Source organism: Arachis hypogaea, chromosome 5, assembly GCF_003086295.3.
Source record: "Arachis hypogaea cultivar Tifrunner chromosome 5, arahy.Tifrunner.gnm2.J5K5, whole genome shotgun sequence".
In the NCBI taxonomy this organism is placed as follows: domain Eukaryota; kingdom Viridiplantae; phylum Streptophyta; class Magnoliopsida; order Fabales; family Fabaceae; genus Arachis; species Arachis hypogaea.
In genome coordinates this window covers 94986009-95005398 of record NC_092040.1, presented here as the reverse complement: position 1 = coordinate 95005398, position 19390 = coordinate 94986009, and the positions used below count along the sequence as shown (strand labels likewise).

The 19390-nt window shown below is 29.7% G+C and overlaps 1 protein-coding gene and 1 long non-coding RNA gene across 2 annotated transcripts; both read right to left on the bottom strand.

Moving 5' to 3' along the window:
• Positions 1 to 1112: 1112 nt before the first annotated feature.
• Positions 1113 to 14015, bottom strand: LOC140184727 (uncharacterized). The gene is made up of 2 exons (XR_011882266.1): positions 13480 to 14015; positions 1113 to 1722 (listed from the first exon to the last, which is right to left on the bottom strand). It is a non-coding gene; the product is annotated as an uncharacterized lncRNA (long non-coding RNA).
• A 1571-nt stretch (positions 14016 to 15586) lies between these two features.
• On the bottom strand, positions 15587 to 18903 carry LOC112802047 (inositol oxygenase 2). The gene is made up of 10 exons (XM_025845042.2): positions 18637 to 18903; positions 17861 to 17942; positions 17540 to 17744; positions 17085 to 17144; positions 16798 to 16850; positions 16577 to 16699; positions 16339 to 16408; positions 16171 to 16249; positions 15958 to 16039; positions 15587 to 15848 (listed from the first exon to the last, which is right to left on the bottom strand). Exons 1-10 carry the CDS (start codon positions 18789 to 18791, stop codon positions 15822 to 15824), a joined length of 936 nt encoding a protein of 311 aa, XP_025700827.1. The 5' UTR covers positions 18792 to 18903; the 3' UTR covers positions 15587 to 15821.
• Positions 18904 to 19390: the final 487 nt, after the last annotated feature.

Genomic DNA, 19390 nt, shown 5'->3' with positions numbered 1-19390 from the left:
TGGATCCAAACACTCTATGGCATTAAAGTGTTTTTTTTTTTACCTTCTCAATCTAACGTTAAACCGAAATTGGATCATATTTACATGAAAAGAAGATATTTTTCTTAAACTCGAAAAGCGTACCATAATTGGCTGTGGAAAAAAATCCAAATTATAAATTTTAAACCTAATCTAAACCAAACTATTTAAAAAAATCATTTTAAATAAAAAAATATTTTAACCAAATTGCATCAATTTTATAGTTTGATTTTTTAATTTAAACTATTTAACCAATTTTAAATTCGGATCCGGATCCAAATCCGAATTAGGATCCAAAAATAGAAAAAATTCTAACTCGTTAAACCAGTTCACACTACATACAGACAAATCAACCGTGTTGTCTTCTTCTTCGACACTTCTCCTTCAAGCATGTAGTCCGCCACAGCCGACACCGGAGCAGGCAACTGGCACCGACACCATGTTGTCTCCATCAACTAGGGGTGGGCTGACGTGGCGGAAATTAGCCGATTAAGAAATTAGTATAGAAATAGCGTTGCGAATACAGTTCTTAATCGACAAAAATCCGCTTATCAATTTAAAAAAGGGTTGTCACAATTTTAGAATAAAAATACTGGGAGTAGAAATCTTAGGTCGTCTCCCAACGAGTTGACAAAAGAGTGCTATTTTATTAGTCAGGGGTTTTCTGAAAAAAAATTTGAGAGTTGAGGAATAGAAAATAAAATGATGGTAAATTAAAGCAATAAGAATTAAAAGCGATTTATATATTCAAAGTCAAAGCTTTGATCGAGGGTCGATTAATTGGGAGTTCTATCCTTGTTATTTTCACTTAGTTAACTCTTACTAAATAAAGAAAAGTTAAATGATTGAGCTAACTCTTATTCACAAGTCCTAATCCTCTCCCTTGAGAAGGATTAGCGTTAGTGCTTAGAAAGTTAGCCAACAACTTCCAATTTAACTAATCACTTGAGTATTTCAACTCAAGGTTTTCTTTTAATCAACCCCCAAGTCAAGTTGGGAGTCTACTCCATTGAAATGAGTACAACGTTCACAGGCATATGAAGGGAATAAAAAGAAGACATGATAAGCTAAATAAAATTATAATTGACAATTAATTAAAGATAAAAATAGTACTTTGCATTAATAAATCCCAAAATGCAACATCCTTATCTGAACATGATTAATGGGCAATTAAAAGAGTAAAAGAATAAGGAAACAAACTAGAATAGCAACTTCAACGGAGGTAATGGCTCTTCTTAATATCCAAAGCAAAAGCATCAAAAGCATCAAAACTAGAAATCTATGAATGTGAGGAAAACCTAGAGGAATTAGTACTTTTTCTCTAAGATTCCAATCTAAAACTAAAACTATGCGAATGAGAATGTGTGTTGAGTCTCTGCTTGTCCCTTGGCTCTAGTCTGTGTTTCTGGGCTGAAAACTAGGTCCAAACTCGGCCCAAAATCGCCCCCAGCGTTTTTTGCGATTTCAGCAGGTAGCGCATGTCACGCGTACGCGGCAGTCACGCGTACGCGTTGCTGGTCATCCTCACGTGTCACTCATGCGCGTCAGGCACGCGCACGCGTCGCCATGCGAACTCCAATTCACGCGCACGCATTAGGTACGCGCGCGCATCGCTCCTTGCTGGCTGTCTCCTTTAATTCTTGTGTTCCTTCCATTTATGCAAGCTTCCTCTCCATCTTCTAAGCCATTTCTACCCTATAAAGCCTGAAAACACTTAACGCACAGATCACGACATCGAATAGTATAAAGGAGAATCAAAACAAACAATTTAAGGGTTTAGGAAGCAAGTTTTCAATTGTAGAACAAAACTAAGAAGGAATTGTAAAACTATGCAAATTATATGAATAAGTGTGCAGAGACTTGATAAAAACCACTCAGTTGAGTACAAGATAAACCATAAAATATTGGATTATCATAGGCATGGTTTGGATTTTCAAAAATCCAAATTGCTTCCACTTTAGAACCAATTTTATGGTTTATGAAACTAAACTGAAACCAGATTAAAAAGAGAAATCTGTTTGAAAAAATAAAAACTGATTTCAAATCGGTTTTAATATTTAAATCTGGTTTTAAATATAAACCGATTTTAAATCTAGTTTTTTAATATCTAAATTTAAATTTCAGTTTTAAATATCTAAATTTAAAATCCGTTTTTTTAAAACCAGTTTTTAAAAATCCATTTTCAAACCAAATTTTTTAACCAAAAACCCAATTTAAAACCAGTTTTTAGAAAAATCAATTTTCAAATCATAATTTTTTTAAAAGTAAAATTAATACTAAAATCTTTTTAAACTATATAGGTTCATTACAATTAGGATTTGACTCTTTATAAATCTAATGACAATAGCTAATCTATATAACACTTAATCATTCTCAAAACATCAAAATGATACTACCAAAAAATTTTCCCAAAACAACAATCACAAAATATCAAAAGATGCCAACAAAGTCATCAAACAACCACAACCTTTGAAGAAAATATATAAGCAAATAACAAAATATATCTTTGTCATTTTGAGAAAAATCTTTGAATAAAAGTATAAAACCAAATGTGAATACTAAGCATACCTAGTCATCATCAAGATTATCAATTGATATCATCATAAAACAAGTACCATCATTAGAGAAAAATATATCTGTCAAGAAAAATAAATTAATTATCAAGTCTATATTTAACAACTTTTAATGGTAACTAATATTAAAAAAAAATTCTATACTTTGATCAACTTGTTGAAGAGCTTCACTATCATCATCATCTAAAGCAAAGAAAAGATATTCCTTAAGCCAATCTCCTGTGCAAACTAAGGCCTCTACCATTCTAGGTGTTAAAGAAATGCGGTATAGATCGAGGACTCTTCCTTCAGTACTAAATTCAGACTCCGAAGCTACTGTAGAAACATGTATTGCCAATACCTCACGAGCCATATTTCCAAGAATTGAAAATCGGGTTGAGTTGACTTTCCACCAATTTAGGAAATTGAACTTATGGAAGTATAGCTCGCATGCTTCTTGTAAATATCTATCAAGTTCAGATCTTGTATTTGTTCTACGACCTGTTGCTTGCAAAAAAAAAAAGCGCATGCCATGAGCATCGGTATTAATGTTGTTGGCTTGAACATCTTGCGTATCATCTTCACTTGCTTCCTCAGAACTTTGGTATTGCTGATAAAGTAACTTTATGCACTTGGACAACTTTGACTTCAATTCGCCCTCTTTTTCTTCTCCAAATAAGTAATCCAAGAAATAATTGACATACTCAATCTTTTGCATTGGATTAAGTACGATAGCAATCAATAATAACATATTCACCGAATCAAGATTGCCCCAATACTTCTCATACTTAACCTCATCCTTTCCATCATTGACATAGAATTGAAATCAACAAAATCACAAGAATGACAAATAAATTGTCCAATTGCAAATACTTCCTTCATATACATATCACTGGTAACATATAAGGTACCAGAAATACGTACAGTGGCATCATTGAACACTCGCAAAAATGGTACAATGGACTCAGCATACTCACAGTCTGAATCAGAAGGCACACCTCTCCTTTTTTCTCTACTCATCTCTCCTATATAGGTATTATCTTTCAAAGCAAGCAACTCAAATGCTTTGCGATGCTTCAAAGCTACCTCTAACATTTGATAGGTAGAGTTCCACCTAGTCTCAACATCTATGCAAGGCAAGTCTTTATATTGAATTTTTTCTGGTTCAACACACTTTTGAAACCTATGGCTCTAGATGGAGAAGATCTAACATATTTTACTGCACTATGAATCCTCAAGACTGATTCATCAATCTCTTTCAACCCTTCTTTTACAATTAAGTTTATAATATGTGGACAACACCTCATATGAATAAATTCACCATTCAAAATAATACTATTCCAAGAACTTAATCGCTGCTTCAGATATTTAATTACAACATCATTAGACGATGCATTATCAACTCTCACACTAAATACCCGATTCAAATTCTAATTATTTAAACAAGATTCAATTGTTGCTCCTATAACCTCTCTTGAATGATTTGTCACTTGACAAAAATTAAGTATTTTTTTATGTAATTTCCAATCCAAATCAACAAAGTGTGCTGTGAAACTCATATAATTAAAATTTTGAATTGAAGTCTTAAGTGTCAGTGGTTAGACATACTCTACCACATTTTGCCGATAGAAAATCTTTGCAATTTCATCTTCTCTTTAGCATAATGAGCTCCAATGTCACACGCTATTGTAGTCCGTGAAGAAACTTTGAAACTTGCTTGTAGGGCATGCACAAATTTTCAAAATTTTAGGCTCTCAATGAAGAAAAATGGTAGCTCTTCCCCAATAAATATTTTCACAAGTGCCCTTTGATCCTCCTCTTGGTCAAATTTGGAAGCACTGGGTGAATTTAAAACACCACGATCATCTATAGTCGATATGGTCATTGTTTTTCTTCTTTTGTTCGAATCATTATTAGGATTTTGCTTGCATCTTCTCAAATGACCATCCATTGAGCTGGTTTCATTTCCATATTGTATTAAGCTACCACAATATTGCATTTAGCCTTCTTCTCGGTAGCATTCTCTACATCAAAATGATCCCAAACTGCTAACCAATTTTTACGAACACCTAATGGTGGAGAAGATGGTTGAGTGCTAGTGGACATCCCTACTGCTTTAATGTTACTATTTTCATTCATTTTGCTCTACATATAAAGCAAAGTATATAACTCAAAATTTGGTGCCAAACATACTAAAATTAACACAAACTAATCCAAAGAAACAACAGCCAATGCTGTTAACAGCAGCCAAAGAAACATATTACAATCTTTACAGCTTGTTTGGATTAATTTGTGTTAATAGCATTGGCTGCTGTTTCTTTGGATTTGTTCTTGTTAATTTTAGTATGTTTGGCACCAAATTTTGAGTTATGTATCTTGCTTTATATGCAAAGCAAGATGATTGAAAACAGTAATATTAAAGTAGCACGGATATCCGCTAGTACTCAACCATCTTCTCCACCATCAGGTGTTCATAAAAATTGGTAAGCTGTTTGGGATCATTTTGATGTAGAGAATGCTACCAAGAAAAAGGCTAAATGCAAATATTGTGGTAGCTTAATACAATATGGGAACGGAACCAGCTCAATGGGTGGTCATTTGAGAAGATGCAAGCAAAATCCTAATAATGATTCGAACAAAAGAAGAAAAACAACGACCACACCAACTATAAATGAGCGTAGTGTTTTAAATTCACCCAGTGCTTCCAAATTTGACCAAGAGGAGGCTCAAAGGGCACTTGTGAAAATGTTTATTGGGGAAGAGCTACCATTTTACTTCGTTGAGAGCCCGAAATTTCAAAGATTTGTGCATGCCTTACAAGCAAGATTCAAAGTTCCTTCACAGACTACATTAGCACGTGATATTGGAGCTCTTTATGCTAAAGAGAAGATGAAATTGCAAGATTTTCTCTCGACAAATTGTGGTAGAGTATGTCTAACCACTGACACTTGGACTTCAATTCAAAATTTTACTTATATGAGTTTGACAGCACACTTTGTTGATTTAGATTGGAAATTACATAAAAAATACTTAGTTTTTGTCAAGTGACAAGTCATTCAAGAGAGGTTATAGGAGCAACAATTGAATCTTGTTCAAATAATTGGAATTTAAATTGGGTATTTAGTGTGACAGTTGATAATGCATCATCTAATGATGTTGCAATTAAATATTTGAAGCAGCGATTAAGTTCTTGGAATAACATTATTTTGAATGGTAAATTTATTCATATGAGGTGTTGTACACATATTATAAACTTAATTGTAAAAGAAGGGTTGAAAGAGATTGATGAATCAGTCTTGAGGATTTGTAGTGCAAAAAATATGTTAAATCTTCCCCATCTAGAGCCAGTAGGTTTCAAAAGCGTGTTGAACTAGAAAAAATTCAATATAAAGGCTTGCCTTGCATGGATGTTGAGACTAGGTGAAATTCTACTTGTCAAATGTTAGAGGTAGCTTTGAAGCATCGCAAAGTATTTGAGTTGCTTGCTTTGAAAGATAATACCTATATAGGAGAGATGAGTGGAGAAAAAGGGAGAGGTGTGCCTTCTGATTCAGACTGGGAGTATGCTGAGTCCATTGTGTCATTTTTGCGAGTGTTCAGTGATGCCACTGTACGTATTTCTGGTACCTTATATGTTGCCAGTGATATGTATATGGAGGAAGTATTTGCAATTGGATGATTTATTCGTTATTCTTGTGATTCTGTTGATTTTAGTATTATGTCAATGATGGAAAGGATGGGGGTTAAGTATGAAAAGTATTGGGACAATCCTGATTCGGTGAATATGTTGTTATTGATTGCTATCGTACTTAATCCAATACAAAAGATTGAGTATGTCAATTATTTCTTGAATTACTTATTTGGAGAAAAAAAAGGGGGCAAATTGAAGTCAAAGTTGTTTAAGTGTATAAAATTACTTTATCAGCAATACCAAAGTTCTGAGGAAGCAATTGAGGCTGATACGCAAGATGTTCAAGCCAACAACATTAATACTGATGCTCATGGCATGGACTTTTTTCTGCAAGCAACAGGTCGTAGAATAAATACAAGATCTGAACTTGATAGATATTTATAAGAAGAATGCGAGACATACTCCCATAAGTTCGATATCTTAAATTGGTGGAAGGTCAACTCAACTCAATTTCCAATTCTTGGAAATATGGCTCGTGAGCTATTGGCTATACTTGTTTCTACGGCAGTTTCGGAGTCTGCATTTAGTACTGGAGGAAGAGTCCTCGATTCATACCACAGTTTCTTAACACCTTGAATGGTAGAAGCCTTAGTCTGCACAGAAGATTGGCTTAAGAAAGATCTTTTCTCTGCTTTAGATGATGGTGAAATTCATCAACAAGTTGATCAAGATATAAAATTTTTTTCATATTAGTTTTCAATTAAAAGTTGTTGAATGTAGACTTGAAAATTGATTTGTTTTTCTTGACAGATATATTTTTCTCTAATGTTGGTGCTTGTTCTGTGGCGGCATCAATAAATAATCTTGATCAGGATTAGGTATGCTTAGTATTCACATTTGATTTTATACTTTCATTCAAAGATTTGTCTCAAAATGATAAAGATATATTTTGTTATTTGAAGATATATTTTTCTCAAAGGTTGTGGTTGTTTGATGACTTTGTTGGCATCTTTTGATATTTTGTGGTTATTGTTTTAAGGAGATTTTTTGGTGGTATCATTTTGATGTTTTAAAAATGATTAAATATTGTATAGATTAGCTATTGTCATTAGATTTATAAAGAACCAAATCCTAGTTGTAATGAACCTATATAGTTTAAAAAGGCTTTAGTACTAATTTTAGTTTTAAAAAAATTATAGTTTAAAAATTAAATTTTTTAAAAACTTGTTTTAAAACAAGATTTTTGGTTAAAAAATCTGATTTGAAAATAAATTTTTAAAAACTGGATTTAAAAAAATCGGATTTTAAATTTGGATATTAAAAAAACCAAATTTAAAATCAGATTTTAAATTTGGATATTAAAAAATTAGATTTAAAATCGGTTTATATATAAAACCAAATTTAAATATTAAAATCGGTTTAAAATTGATTTTTTTTAAATCAGTTTAAAATCGATTTTTCTTTTTAATCTGGTTTTAATTAAGTTTTATGAACCATAAAATTAATTCTAAAGTGAATGCAGTTTAAAGTTTTAAAAATTTAAACTGTATCTATCCCTAGTTATAATTATCTCTTTGTAGAGATATCACTATTTTTTTTCATTCTAATTTTCAGTTTTATCTAATCTATAAACTCTTTGATGGACTCGATTTGACCTTAAACAATCTCAGTAAAATATTTAATAACTCCAAAAATGCATGCCGAAATTTCATTTGACACAATTTAATATATTTAAAATCTCTTGTCCTCCCAATATCATATAGTCATACAAATGCAAATATATTTGCCTTCTTGATCATTCTCTGGATAAAAAATAAATAAAATATATCGCAGTACGGGTTGTAAAATAAAAAAACAATGAAGATATAATAAATATAAATAAAAGAGTGAAATATTAATATTCACTAATATAATTACCTCACTATAATATAAATAATTATATATTTATTAATATATTACAATTTAAAAAAATTCACAGAGAGAAATAGAAAGAAACTAAAGAAAATTTTATATGTTAAAAAGAGAGAAAACTAAAGAAAATTTTATATGTTAAAAAGAGAGAAAGGTAAGTATTTGTTAATATTATTTTTCTGTGTGTTATTAATGGAGGCTTAACCTCTTATTTATACACATATTAGACTTTGATTTTTTTAAACTTCATTAAAGCCTTTTTTTCATTGAGAAACTGAGCCGCCCAAGTATTAATGGACATCCAATTCATCCCTTGTCACAATACTCCTATTGGATGACCATTTAGGATTATGTCTCGTTAAAATTTTACTAAAAAAAATTCAATGGAAAAAAATTTTAGTGAAGAAAAAAGAGTACAATATTCTTTGTGATGGAGACTGTCTCGTTAAAAACCTTGTTAAGAAAAACCAGTTAAGGACAAAACCTGACCAAGAAAAAAAATAGTACAGTCTCCCCCTTTCTTCAACATTATTTAATGTCTCAGAATCGGCGCATCCCAATCTGATGTACCAATCTTTTCAATGAGGATTTTGGAAGTGACTTTGTAAATAGATCTGCCAGATTATCGCTTGAACGGATTTGTTAGACATCAATTGTTCCTTGATTTTGAAGATCATGAGTGAAGAAGAATTTGAAAAAAATATGTTTTGTTCTATCACCTTTGATGTATCCACCTTTAAGTTGCACAATGCATGCTGTATTATCTTCAAACAGAACAATTGAAGCTATCTTATGATCAATCAGTCCACATGATGATAGAATATATTGGATCAAACTCCTGAGCCAAAAAACACCGCGACTTGCTTCATGTATCGCTAGTATTTTAGCATGATTAGAAGATGTTGCTGCTATCGTTTATTTGTTTGACCTCCATGATATAGCTGTATCACCATATGTGAATAAATATCCTGTTTGAGATCTCCCTTTGTGTGGATCAGACAAGTATCCTGCATCTGCATAGCCAACTAGTTGTGACTTGGATCCATATGGATAGAACAATCCCATATCAATCGTTCCATGAAGTTATCGAAAAATTTGTTTGATTTCATTCCAATGTCTTCTGGTTGGAGATGAACTATACATTGCTAATAAATTCACAGCAAATAATATATCAGGCCGTGTATTATTAGTAAGATACATTAGTGCCACAATAGCACTAAGATGTGATACTTTTGGATCAATAATATCTTCATTTTTTTCTTTAGGACGAAATTAATCCTTTTCCACATCCAAAAATCTTACGATCATTAGGGTACTCAATGGATGTGACTTATCCATATAAAATCTCTTCAAAATCTTTTCTGTGTATGTTGTTTGATAAATAAAGATCCCATTTTTTGTATGCTTAATCTGCAGGTCGAGACAAAATTTAGTCTTTCCAAGATCTTTCTTCTCAAACTCTTCTTTTAGAACTTTTATAATTGTTGGAATCTCTTCAGGGGTTCCAATGATATTTAAATAATCAACGTACGCAGTAATTATAATAGCAATTATAATGAAGTCAGATGCAGATTTCTTTATGAAAACACATGGGCACATATTATCATTCTTGAATATGTTTTTGGCCAGATATTCAGTACGATGATTATACCACATTCGTCTAGATTGCTTTAGACCATATAAAGATCTTTGCAATTTGACTAAGTATAACCCCTGTGAATATTCATTGGACGATTTAGATATCTTTAATCCTTCAAGGATTTTCATATAAATATCACAATCTAATGATCCGTATAAGTAGACTGTTACCACATCCATTAAATCCATATGTAGTTTATGGTATGCGGATAAAATGACTAAATAACACAATGTTATTGCATCCACTACAGTGAAATATGTTTCTTCATAATCTATATCGGGCCTTTGTGAAAAATCTTGTGCCACAAGTCGAGCTTTGTAGCGTACAACTTCATTTTACTCATTTCTTTTTCTCACAAATACCCATCTGTATCCAACAGGTTTTATATCTTCTGGTGTACGGACTACAGGTCCAAAGACTTCACGTTTTGCAAGTGAGTCTAACTCAGCCTTTATAGCTTCTTCCCATTTCGGTCAATCATTTCTTTGTTGACGTTCTTCGACTGTTCTTGGCTTAAGATCCTTACTTTCATGCATGATATTTAATGTCACATTATATGCAAATATTTCATTGACAATTGTCTTATTTCAGTCCTATTTTTCTCCTGTAAAGACATAATTTATCGAGATCTCGTCATTTTCACAATTTTCAGATACCTAAACGTCTTCTGGCGTCAAAATTATATCAGAATTTTAAACAATTGCAAGTGTTTTTACTATGTCTTTATCTTTTTCAACAGGAATAGTATTTACCTCTTTCTTTTTTCGAGAATTTTTGTCTTTGGAACCGACAGGCTTACCATACTTCTGACGTGAATTTATTTCGATGGCTCTTTGTCCGACTAAGACGTCAATTCAAATTGGAGCATTTTCAGCTAGTATATAGGATTTAGTTATCCTTTTCGTATCAGAAAATGCACCAGGCAATTCATTTGCTATTCTTTATAAATGTATAATCTTTTGAACTTCTAGTTCACATTGCCTTAATCGAGGATTAAAATGTATCAAGAATGATGCATTCCAATTAATTTTCTTTTTAAAAAGCTTATTCTCTCCGCCTAATGTTGGAAATTTTGATTCATCAAAATGATAATCCACAAATTGGGCTTTAAACATTTCCAATTTGCATCTCAAGATACCTCACTATAGAGGGAGAATCATACCCAACATATATTTTCAATTTTCTTTGGGGTCCCATTTTGGTGCGAGAAGGTGGTGCAATTGGAACATATATTGCATACCCGAATATTCTTAAATGAGAAATATTTGACTGTTGGCTAAAAGCTAATTGCATAGTAGAGAACTAATGGTAACTTATTGGCCTCAAACAAATAAGTGCTGCGACATGTAAAATAACATGCGTCCAAACCGAGGTTAGGAGATTTGTTCTCATAAGTAAGGGTCTAACAATTAATTGGAAGTGTTTAATAAGTGATTCTACTAATCCATTTTATGTGTAAACATGAGCTACTGGATGTTCAATGCTTATTCCGTTAGCCATACAATAAGTATTAAAGGCTTGGGAAGTAAATTCACCAACATTATCAAGACGAATCGCTTTGATTGGATTTTCTGGAAACTGTGCTTTTAATCGAATAATTTGAGCAAGTAATCTCGCAAATGCCAGATTGCAAGAAGACAATAAGTACACATGTGACCATCTCGAATATGTGTCTATTAGGACCATAAAATATCTAAAAGATCCAATATTTATCGGTGATGACTTTGAAATTAACTTTCCTGAGAATATGCAGCACAACAAAATTCACTAGATTTAAGAATCTTCTGGTTCTTTAGTGAATGTCCATGGAGGTTGTCAATAATTCTCCGTATCATAGTTGTTCCCAAATGACCCAATCGATCATGCCAAATTATGAATTCAATTGGGCTGGTAAACTTCGAGTTTACGATGGCATGTGATTCAATTGCACTAATTTTAATATAATATAATTCAGATGAAAGTGAGGGTAACTTTTCTAATATAACATTTTTATTTGAATCATGAGTTATGATAAATAGATACTCATGATTTCCCTTATTCATTGTTTCAATATGATACCCATTTCGGCGAATATCTTTAAAACTCAACAAGTTTTTTAGAAACTTGGTAGACAATAGTACATTATTTATTATGAATTTTGTTCCTCTGAAAAATAAAATTATAACTCATCCGGAGCCTTCTATCACATTGCCTGAGCCAATAATAGTATTAACATATTCTTCTTTTAGTACAAGATGTGTAAAATATATATTACTTTTGAGAATTGTGTGCGAACTGGTACTATTTACAAGACAAACATCTTTATTATATGTCCTTGTTATTTTATGAGTCTCCCTAAAATATAATATAAAAAAAAGTATAAATAAAAAAATGAAGTATTGATATTTATTAATATAATTAACTCACTATAATATAAGTAATTATATATTTACTAGTATATTACAATTTAAAGAAATCCAAAAAAAAAATCAAGAGAATTTTATATGTTAAAGTAAGAGAAAGGGAAGTATTTGTTATTGTTATTTCTTTGTGTATTATTAACGAAAGCTTAACCTCCTACTTATACATATATTAGGTTTTAATTTTTCAAATTTCATTAAAGTATTTTTTATTGAAAAACTGAGTCGTTCAAGTATTAATGGACATCTAACTCATCTCTTATCACAATAATAAAAACCTAAGATACACAATAAAAAATAAAAATATCGTAAACTAGTAAAATAATTACAAAAAGTCAACCCACATCTTAGGAATGATTATCTTTATCAAGTCTTAAATTCATATGTTTATTTAAAGTTATTTAATTTCTTTTTTAAGATTATCTCAGTTAAAAAAGGCTTTCTTAAAAATATATAATGATTATCTTTATCAAGTCTTAAATTCATATGTTTATTTAAAGCTATTTAATTTCTTTTCTAAGATTATCTTTATTTAAAAAAAAAGCTTTCTCTAAAATTAAAGTAACTTATTAAAAAAAAAGCTTTCTCTAATAATTATCCCATGGTCATACAAATTTTTAAAAAAATATTACATACTATTAAACAAATGAATAAATTACTTAATCCTACTTTTAAAAAAAATATTACATACTAATTTCGTCGTTGATGACCTTGCCTATATGAACAACTCCATTCAAACGCTATAGTCTGTCCGGATTATCTCCCATGGGCTGAATATCCTGCTCGAACCTTTGTTGAAGCGAATATGGGTTGTTTTCTCTAAGATTTGGTGGAGTATGATAATGGAAAAGTGGTTCGAATAAGGTTGGTTCGAACTCCTTTTATAGCCGAAGTAAGTGTAATTTGAAACAGTCCAATTCGAATTACTACTAGAGTCAAAAAATCAAATTACTGTGTGTAATTCGAATCAGGTTGATTCAAATTAGTGGGTGTGTACATGTGTGTAAATTCGAATTTTCGAATTAGGTTGATTCGAACTATATAGAAATGTCTCTTGGTTAATTCATGAACCAGTTTTTGATTTGGCTGTAATTTTTGGCTCTCCTTAACTTATTTAAGTGATTTGCCCTAAATTATATTCAACTTGTTAAATTTTAAAACACTATGCATCAAACAAAGTTACTAACTAATTTTAATTATTATTCAGTAAATCTCAACTTTACTAATATATTTTTAATACTTCAATCATTCCAATTAATCTGCTTAACTCAATAATCATTAAAAATTATTAAAAATGAATTAAATCAAACTTCAATAAAAGAATCAAACCTCCGGCGAGCAGATTTGGCTGCATTTCTCGGCAATTCAGGGACGTCTCCGGCAAGCAGAGACATACGGTTCCAGCAGTAGCAGCGTGGCCTCAGTTAGCTCCAGTGGCGGCGACGGTGAGCTCCAACGGTGGTAGTTCCGGTGAACATGGGAGACGCAGATCGCGGCAGTGGCGGAACAGAGCAGGAGAAGCAACGACAGCAGCTCCGACGGACGTCCTTCGGCGAGCTCTCCCTCCCTTAGAACCAAATGGCGGCCGCGACGGAGCTCGGCAGCGGCAGAGGCTCCAATCGGCCGGAGCAGCTCCCATCCTCCTCCGTCGCAGTCCTCTTCTCCCCGGCGTCTCTCTGTCTCTCTTGCACCCTCCTCCTTCTTCCCCTGTTCATGGTTCCCTCTGATTCTCTCTCGCGTTCTCTTCTTTCTTTTCTTTTGGCAGAGTGTGAGTGAGTAGCGAAGTGAGGTGTTTGTGGGTATTAGATCTGTGTGGATGGATAACTTTGGGGATTTAGGGTTAGGGGCACAATAAGCTTAGAAATGATTAATTATTAAATATGCCATTAATTATCCAAAAATGCTAGTGAGTTACAAAATTTATTGTTTTTAATCTGCAGTTATTTAATAATATTTAAAAAATTAGACCGATGATTAAATTAGAAATGCTGATAAAAAAATAATAAAGGATGCTGAATCTTGAATTTTCTCTTAATTATCAATTTAAAAGTTTTACTAATGTTGCAAGATCAGCAGCAACAGACGGTTAGCTTATCAAACAGAAATATGACATTTTATATATTTTAAGTAAAAAATTTATATATAATTATTTTTATGTAAAATTAATAATTAAAAATTATTAAATAATAATTTTGTTAAATATATTAAATTATTTAATAATTATCCGTTATTAAGTTTATATAAAAGTAATTTTATATGAGTTTTCATCATATATTTATTGTATTATCTTATTGTCGTTACACTTAATGGTCTTTTTGATAAAAGAAAAAAGAAAATTATTTTAGTATTTATAAAGAAATATTGTTAGGATTAGGATATGATAAGTGTAGTAATGTATATGAATTTAGAGATTTTTTTTTCAAGAGCGAATAAAAATGAAAGATTTTAATTAAATTTTTGAAAAAAATATATTATATATATCATATTTTATTTTTTATTGTCAAAAAAGGTAATATTTAATTTTTATTGAAAAACACTTTTTAGCATGTGCGTGTTACCCATGAATCTAAAGTAGTTAAGTTAGTTAGTAATGCTACAATTGATATTGGTGAGTTGAGTGGCTTTTTTATAAAGAATGCAAAGAAATTAATTTTTATCAGTTAATTAATATCAGATAATTTTTTAAAATTATTTTATTTATTTTAAATTTTAAATCTTAAAAATAAAAAAATTTAGAATTAAAAAATATAATATTAGCTAGCTAAAAGTTAATTTTTTATACTGTCTTCTCTTGGTATATAAAATCTATTAATTAGTTCTCTCTTATCTCTATTATATATAATAAAAAATTATTATATAATAATATACAATTTGGATATTTGTATTGGATTGGTTTAAAAAATTAAATAAAAAAATCCAATATAATACAATTTATTGTGATTTCGGTCGCCTTTTAATTTGGATTGATGGAATTAGATAGGATTTAAGATAATTGTGCTATTTATCACTATATATGGTTGAAGAATAAATTCCTTACACCATTCACATCATTATCAGTTAATATGCCTTAGTTAATTATTGCTTAATAGGATAATTTGTTTAATAAAGTCGAGCATATTATAATTATTTTTGTAAATAAGTAGAAAGAATGTTCAAATATTATATAGTTATATAATTTAACCAATAACATTTAAAATAACACTATTCATACATTAAATACTTTTGAGACAAATATATATAAAATACAATTATTATTATTAATTAATTATATTTTTATATTATTTTTAATTAATAAAAAATTAAAGAAAATACGCATTGATTGTTAAAAAATATTAATGTCAATATAATATCTATTATAAAGAATGTATGCCTAAGCATATTCAACTATTTATTAGGGTAAAATTGTAAACTATGGAGAAAAAAAATTAGGGTAAAATTATAAACACAAACCAAATGAAAACACTTTATTGATTATATATATTACACACTGTACTGCAACAACTCATAATAAGTGTGGTACTGCATTTTATTACAATGTATGAAGGCTTAACTCTTAAAGAAATAAACAAATATTGCACTCATAATTTCTAACATTATTAAAACTTAATTAAAGACAAGACAAGAAAAGTAAACAATAATTATATGCATGATCAGTCCCAGACTCCACTTAATTACCACTTGAGCTTTGATGGGAAATACTGCAAAGAAAGAAAACAAAATAACAAAATGATTTTACTAATATATATGGACTGAAATATAGTAAGATACAGAAAAAAATAAAATAAAATAAATTATTATATTACGTACCTTCTCAATAAGAGATAAGTAGTATGGTTTAACTTTTTCAACATCAATTAAAACATTGCTCTTGCTGTACAGATCATATTTGCTGCGTAATAGAATAATGTAATAATTATAACCAGTTATAAGATATAAAATAATCATATATACAAGTCTATTTGCTAATAATAATTAGAAACTAAAGTAATAATAATAAAAAGAAAATTATATATAGCTCACTGGAATATGTCAAGCCACTTCAAATTTTCAACATCCTCTTCACGGTACAAGTGTTTATATGCCCCAGTTTGGAATAAAGCTGTCACATTATTACATATACAAAATTATTAAATTAAAGTCGTATTTTTTATTTATTATTTTTAAGAAGATATGTTAAATAATTCTTACGATGAAAGGAGTGATAGCGGATAATGAACAATGCCACAGGAGGTAAGTTGTTGCTATTTCCCTTAGCAACCTACACAAATAATATTATTGCTATAATTATTAGATATTATTGAATCAATTAACATATATATGATGCAAATGTAACAAAATTAAATATTTTACAAATTTGAAGAGATGCTTAGTTTTTTTTTTTTTTAAATTCATGCATATTTAATTTGTTGGACTCATCATCACTCACCAAATACATGTATTCATCATGTCCCCAAGACATGATAACATTGTCTAATCCACATCCTTCGGTGTAAATCCCATTTTTAGTGTTATAAGCAGGGTTGTTGTTATCTGGGTTGTTCTTGAAATACTGCGTGCATATAGAGAAGAAAATATTGTGAGCTGACTAATAGTATTGTTCTTAATAATTTTCTTGTGTGTTGAGAAAATTAAATAAGATTATTATACCTTGTGGTGAGTGTTTGCTTCATCAAAAGCACAGCCAAGAGGAAATGAATCTCCTGCAATAAATATCCAGTTTTTTTTGTTAGTAAATAGTTCGTTAAAGTCTATTATTGGGCCCTTTTTTCAAGGAATTAAAACATATATATATATATATATATATATATATATATATATATATATATATATATATATATATATATATATGAATGAGTTTTTATGTATGTTTAGGTGTAATATTGTAAAATGTTATTTTATATGAAAAAGGGGTTAATTAAAGGAACAATACTCACCAACTACTGCCCATTGGGGAAGTTCACCAAAATTTGGAAGGAGAAGAACCTTTCCAAGATCTATAATTAAACCAACAAATTAAGAGTAAGTTAATGATTTTTCAGATGAAATTTTAATGTTACTTTATTTTATTTATCATCATTCACTTCAAGAATTGAACAATATTGAGAGACTAACAAATTTTATTATTTTTTATTAATATTTAGTCAACAAAAATATTTTTATATTAAATTTTTAACTATAATCTTAAATTTTAAATTCTAATAGTATAAAAAAATATAATGTCTACTCAAAATATTGATTAATATTAATAAAATGTGTTGACTCTAAATACTTTTATTTAAAATTTGATACATTAAATTAATAATGACATACCAAATTTGTACTATAACACAATAAAATGTAGCAAGATAAGCATTATATATAAGTGATACATGTGTGTTGAGAATAATACCATGAATAAGAGCAGTCAAATGCAGCCAATCTTCATTTGGATAGTCTTTTCTAGCAGCTTCAGCAGATTGAAAAGCATGTTGAATTTGAGATTCTTCTAAATCAGGATCACTTGCATCAACGATTCCTTCAAGAAGTTCACAACACTCCCATATGCCCATTTCCGCCTTATTCAACTTCCCATACTCTGCTCTCATCTTCTTGGCCTATAATAATTAATTAAAAAGGTTGGATATATCATGCATGTGTGAGAAGTCATATATATGTCTTAACAATTATATCCTTTTGACAATGATGGGAAGAAGACTAATGGCTGACTTACAAATTCATAAGTTTGGTTGGTGTGTTGTAATTTGTAGAATTCCTCCACAGACTTTTGCCTTGCGCTTTCACCATGATAGTTTCTGTTTTTGTAGAACAAGAAGAGAGAAATAAATAAATACATAAATAATTAAAATATTATGTTTAACTGTAATTAATTAGAATTGTCAAAATGGGTCAATTTAGTCAATTTAAGCTCGTGGTTATACGAGCTAACATGTTAATTTTTTGTTCAATTACATGCTTTATATTTTAGGTTTGGATTGTTTATGAATATAGCGGATTACATATGAGCTAGTCGGATTTTTTTTTTGGAAAAAAAAAATTTGACCTAAAAAATATATATATATATTTTACAAAAAATAACTATTTTTGGAAAAAATTATAATTTTTTTTATATTGAATTAACTTGTGTTAAGTTATTTTTAGTGGGTTGATCAAATTTTTGAGTCCAATCAGAAAAAAAAAATTAAAGTCAATTATAGTTATTTAAAAAAGTAAAATAATTTAAACGACATACTTGTTTAATCTACAAATTAATGTGTTTAATAATTCGTTTAACGTCTCATTTTCATGAGTATAATATTTAAAAGTAAAAAATCATTCGTTTAGGTTGAATAATCAGACTGACTTGCATGGACGAATTTTGTCATTTTAATGGCCCTAATTGCAATGCACATATAATATAGCACATTTTTCTATATTATTACTAGTTTTTATATATAATAGATATAAAAGAATAAGTGAAATAAATATGAAAAGACTTAATATAGAGACCTAAAAGAGCGACCATAAGAGTTGATTTGAGGGGCTTTGAATCCATCTTCTGAGAGGGGCTTAGGCAACGGAAATCCACCATCTAAGACCAACTCATTTCTCATTTCCTCATCTGCCATTGTTGATAGCTCTGGTTGCTCAATGAGGATAGTCATATTTTCTTTGTGTTTGGGAATATAATAATATAATAATAAGAAAAGCCAAAAAACAATGAAGCAAATGAAATTAATAAATAATCAAATCTCTATGAAATGTTTGTGACAATGCAAGATATGTAATCGGAAAGGGGATATATATAGCCACTCTGGTTCCTCAATCATGCAAATAAAACAGTTATTCCGTACGTTTCAACTTTCAACTACATGTGTTTTGAGTTTTAAGTTTTAAAAATGTTTAAAATTATTATTTATATATTCTTTTTTATTTTAAGTACATTATTAATATGTATGTGAGTATTGTCTTAAATATTATCTTAATTTAGTTGGACCTAAACAATTGAAAATATCTTTAAAAATAATATATAGTTTTTTATTAGTTTAAATTTGTGAGAGAAGTAATCTTATGATAAGTTATCATAAAGTTTAAATTTTAATTTTTTGTTGAATCTAAAAAAATATAAAATAAATAATAAAAAAAATGTCTATACAAATTTTACGTAAATTTAAAAAAAGATATTTTTGTGTGAGGAAACATGATGGATATATAATTATTTGTGTATTTTTTTATTGATAATTTAATATTTTTAAAAATAATT

Bases quoted from the DNA above. Each gene is read 5' to 3' on its own strand.
- LOC112802047 (XM_025845042.2), bottom strand. From the start codon at position 18,791: ATGACTATCCTCATTGAGCAACCAGAGCTATCAACAATGGCAGATGAG. The intron at 17,943-18,636 runs GTCTCTATATTA...CTACAAAAACAG, and splicing joins TCTTATGGTCGCTCTTTTAG to AAACTATCATGGTGAAAGCG. The intron at 16,040-16,170 runs GTGAGCTATATA...TCTATTACGCAG, and splicing joins AAGTGGCTTGACATATTCCA to CAAATATGATCTGTACAGCA.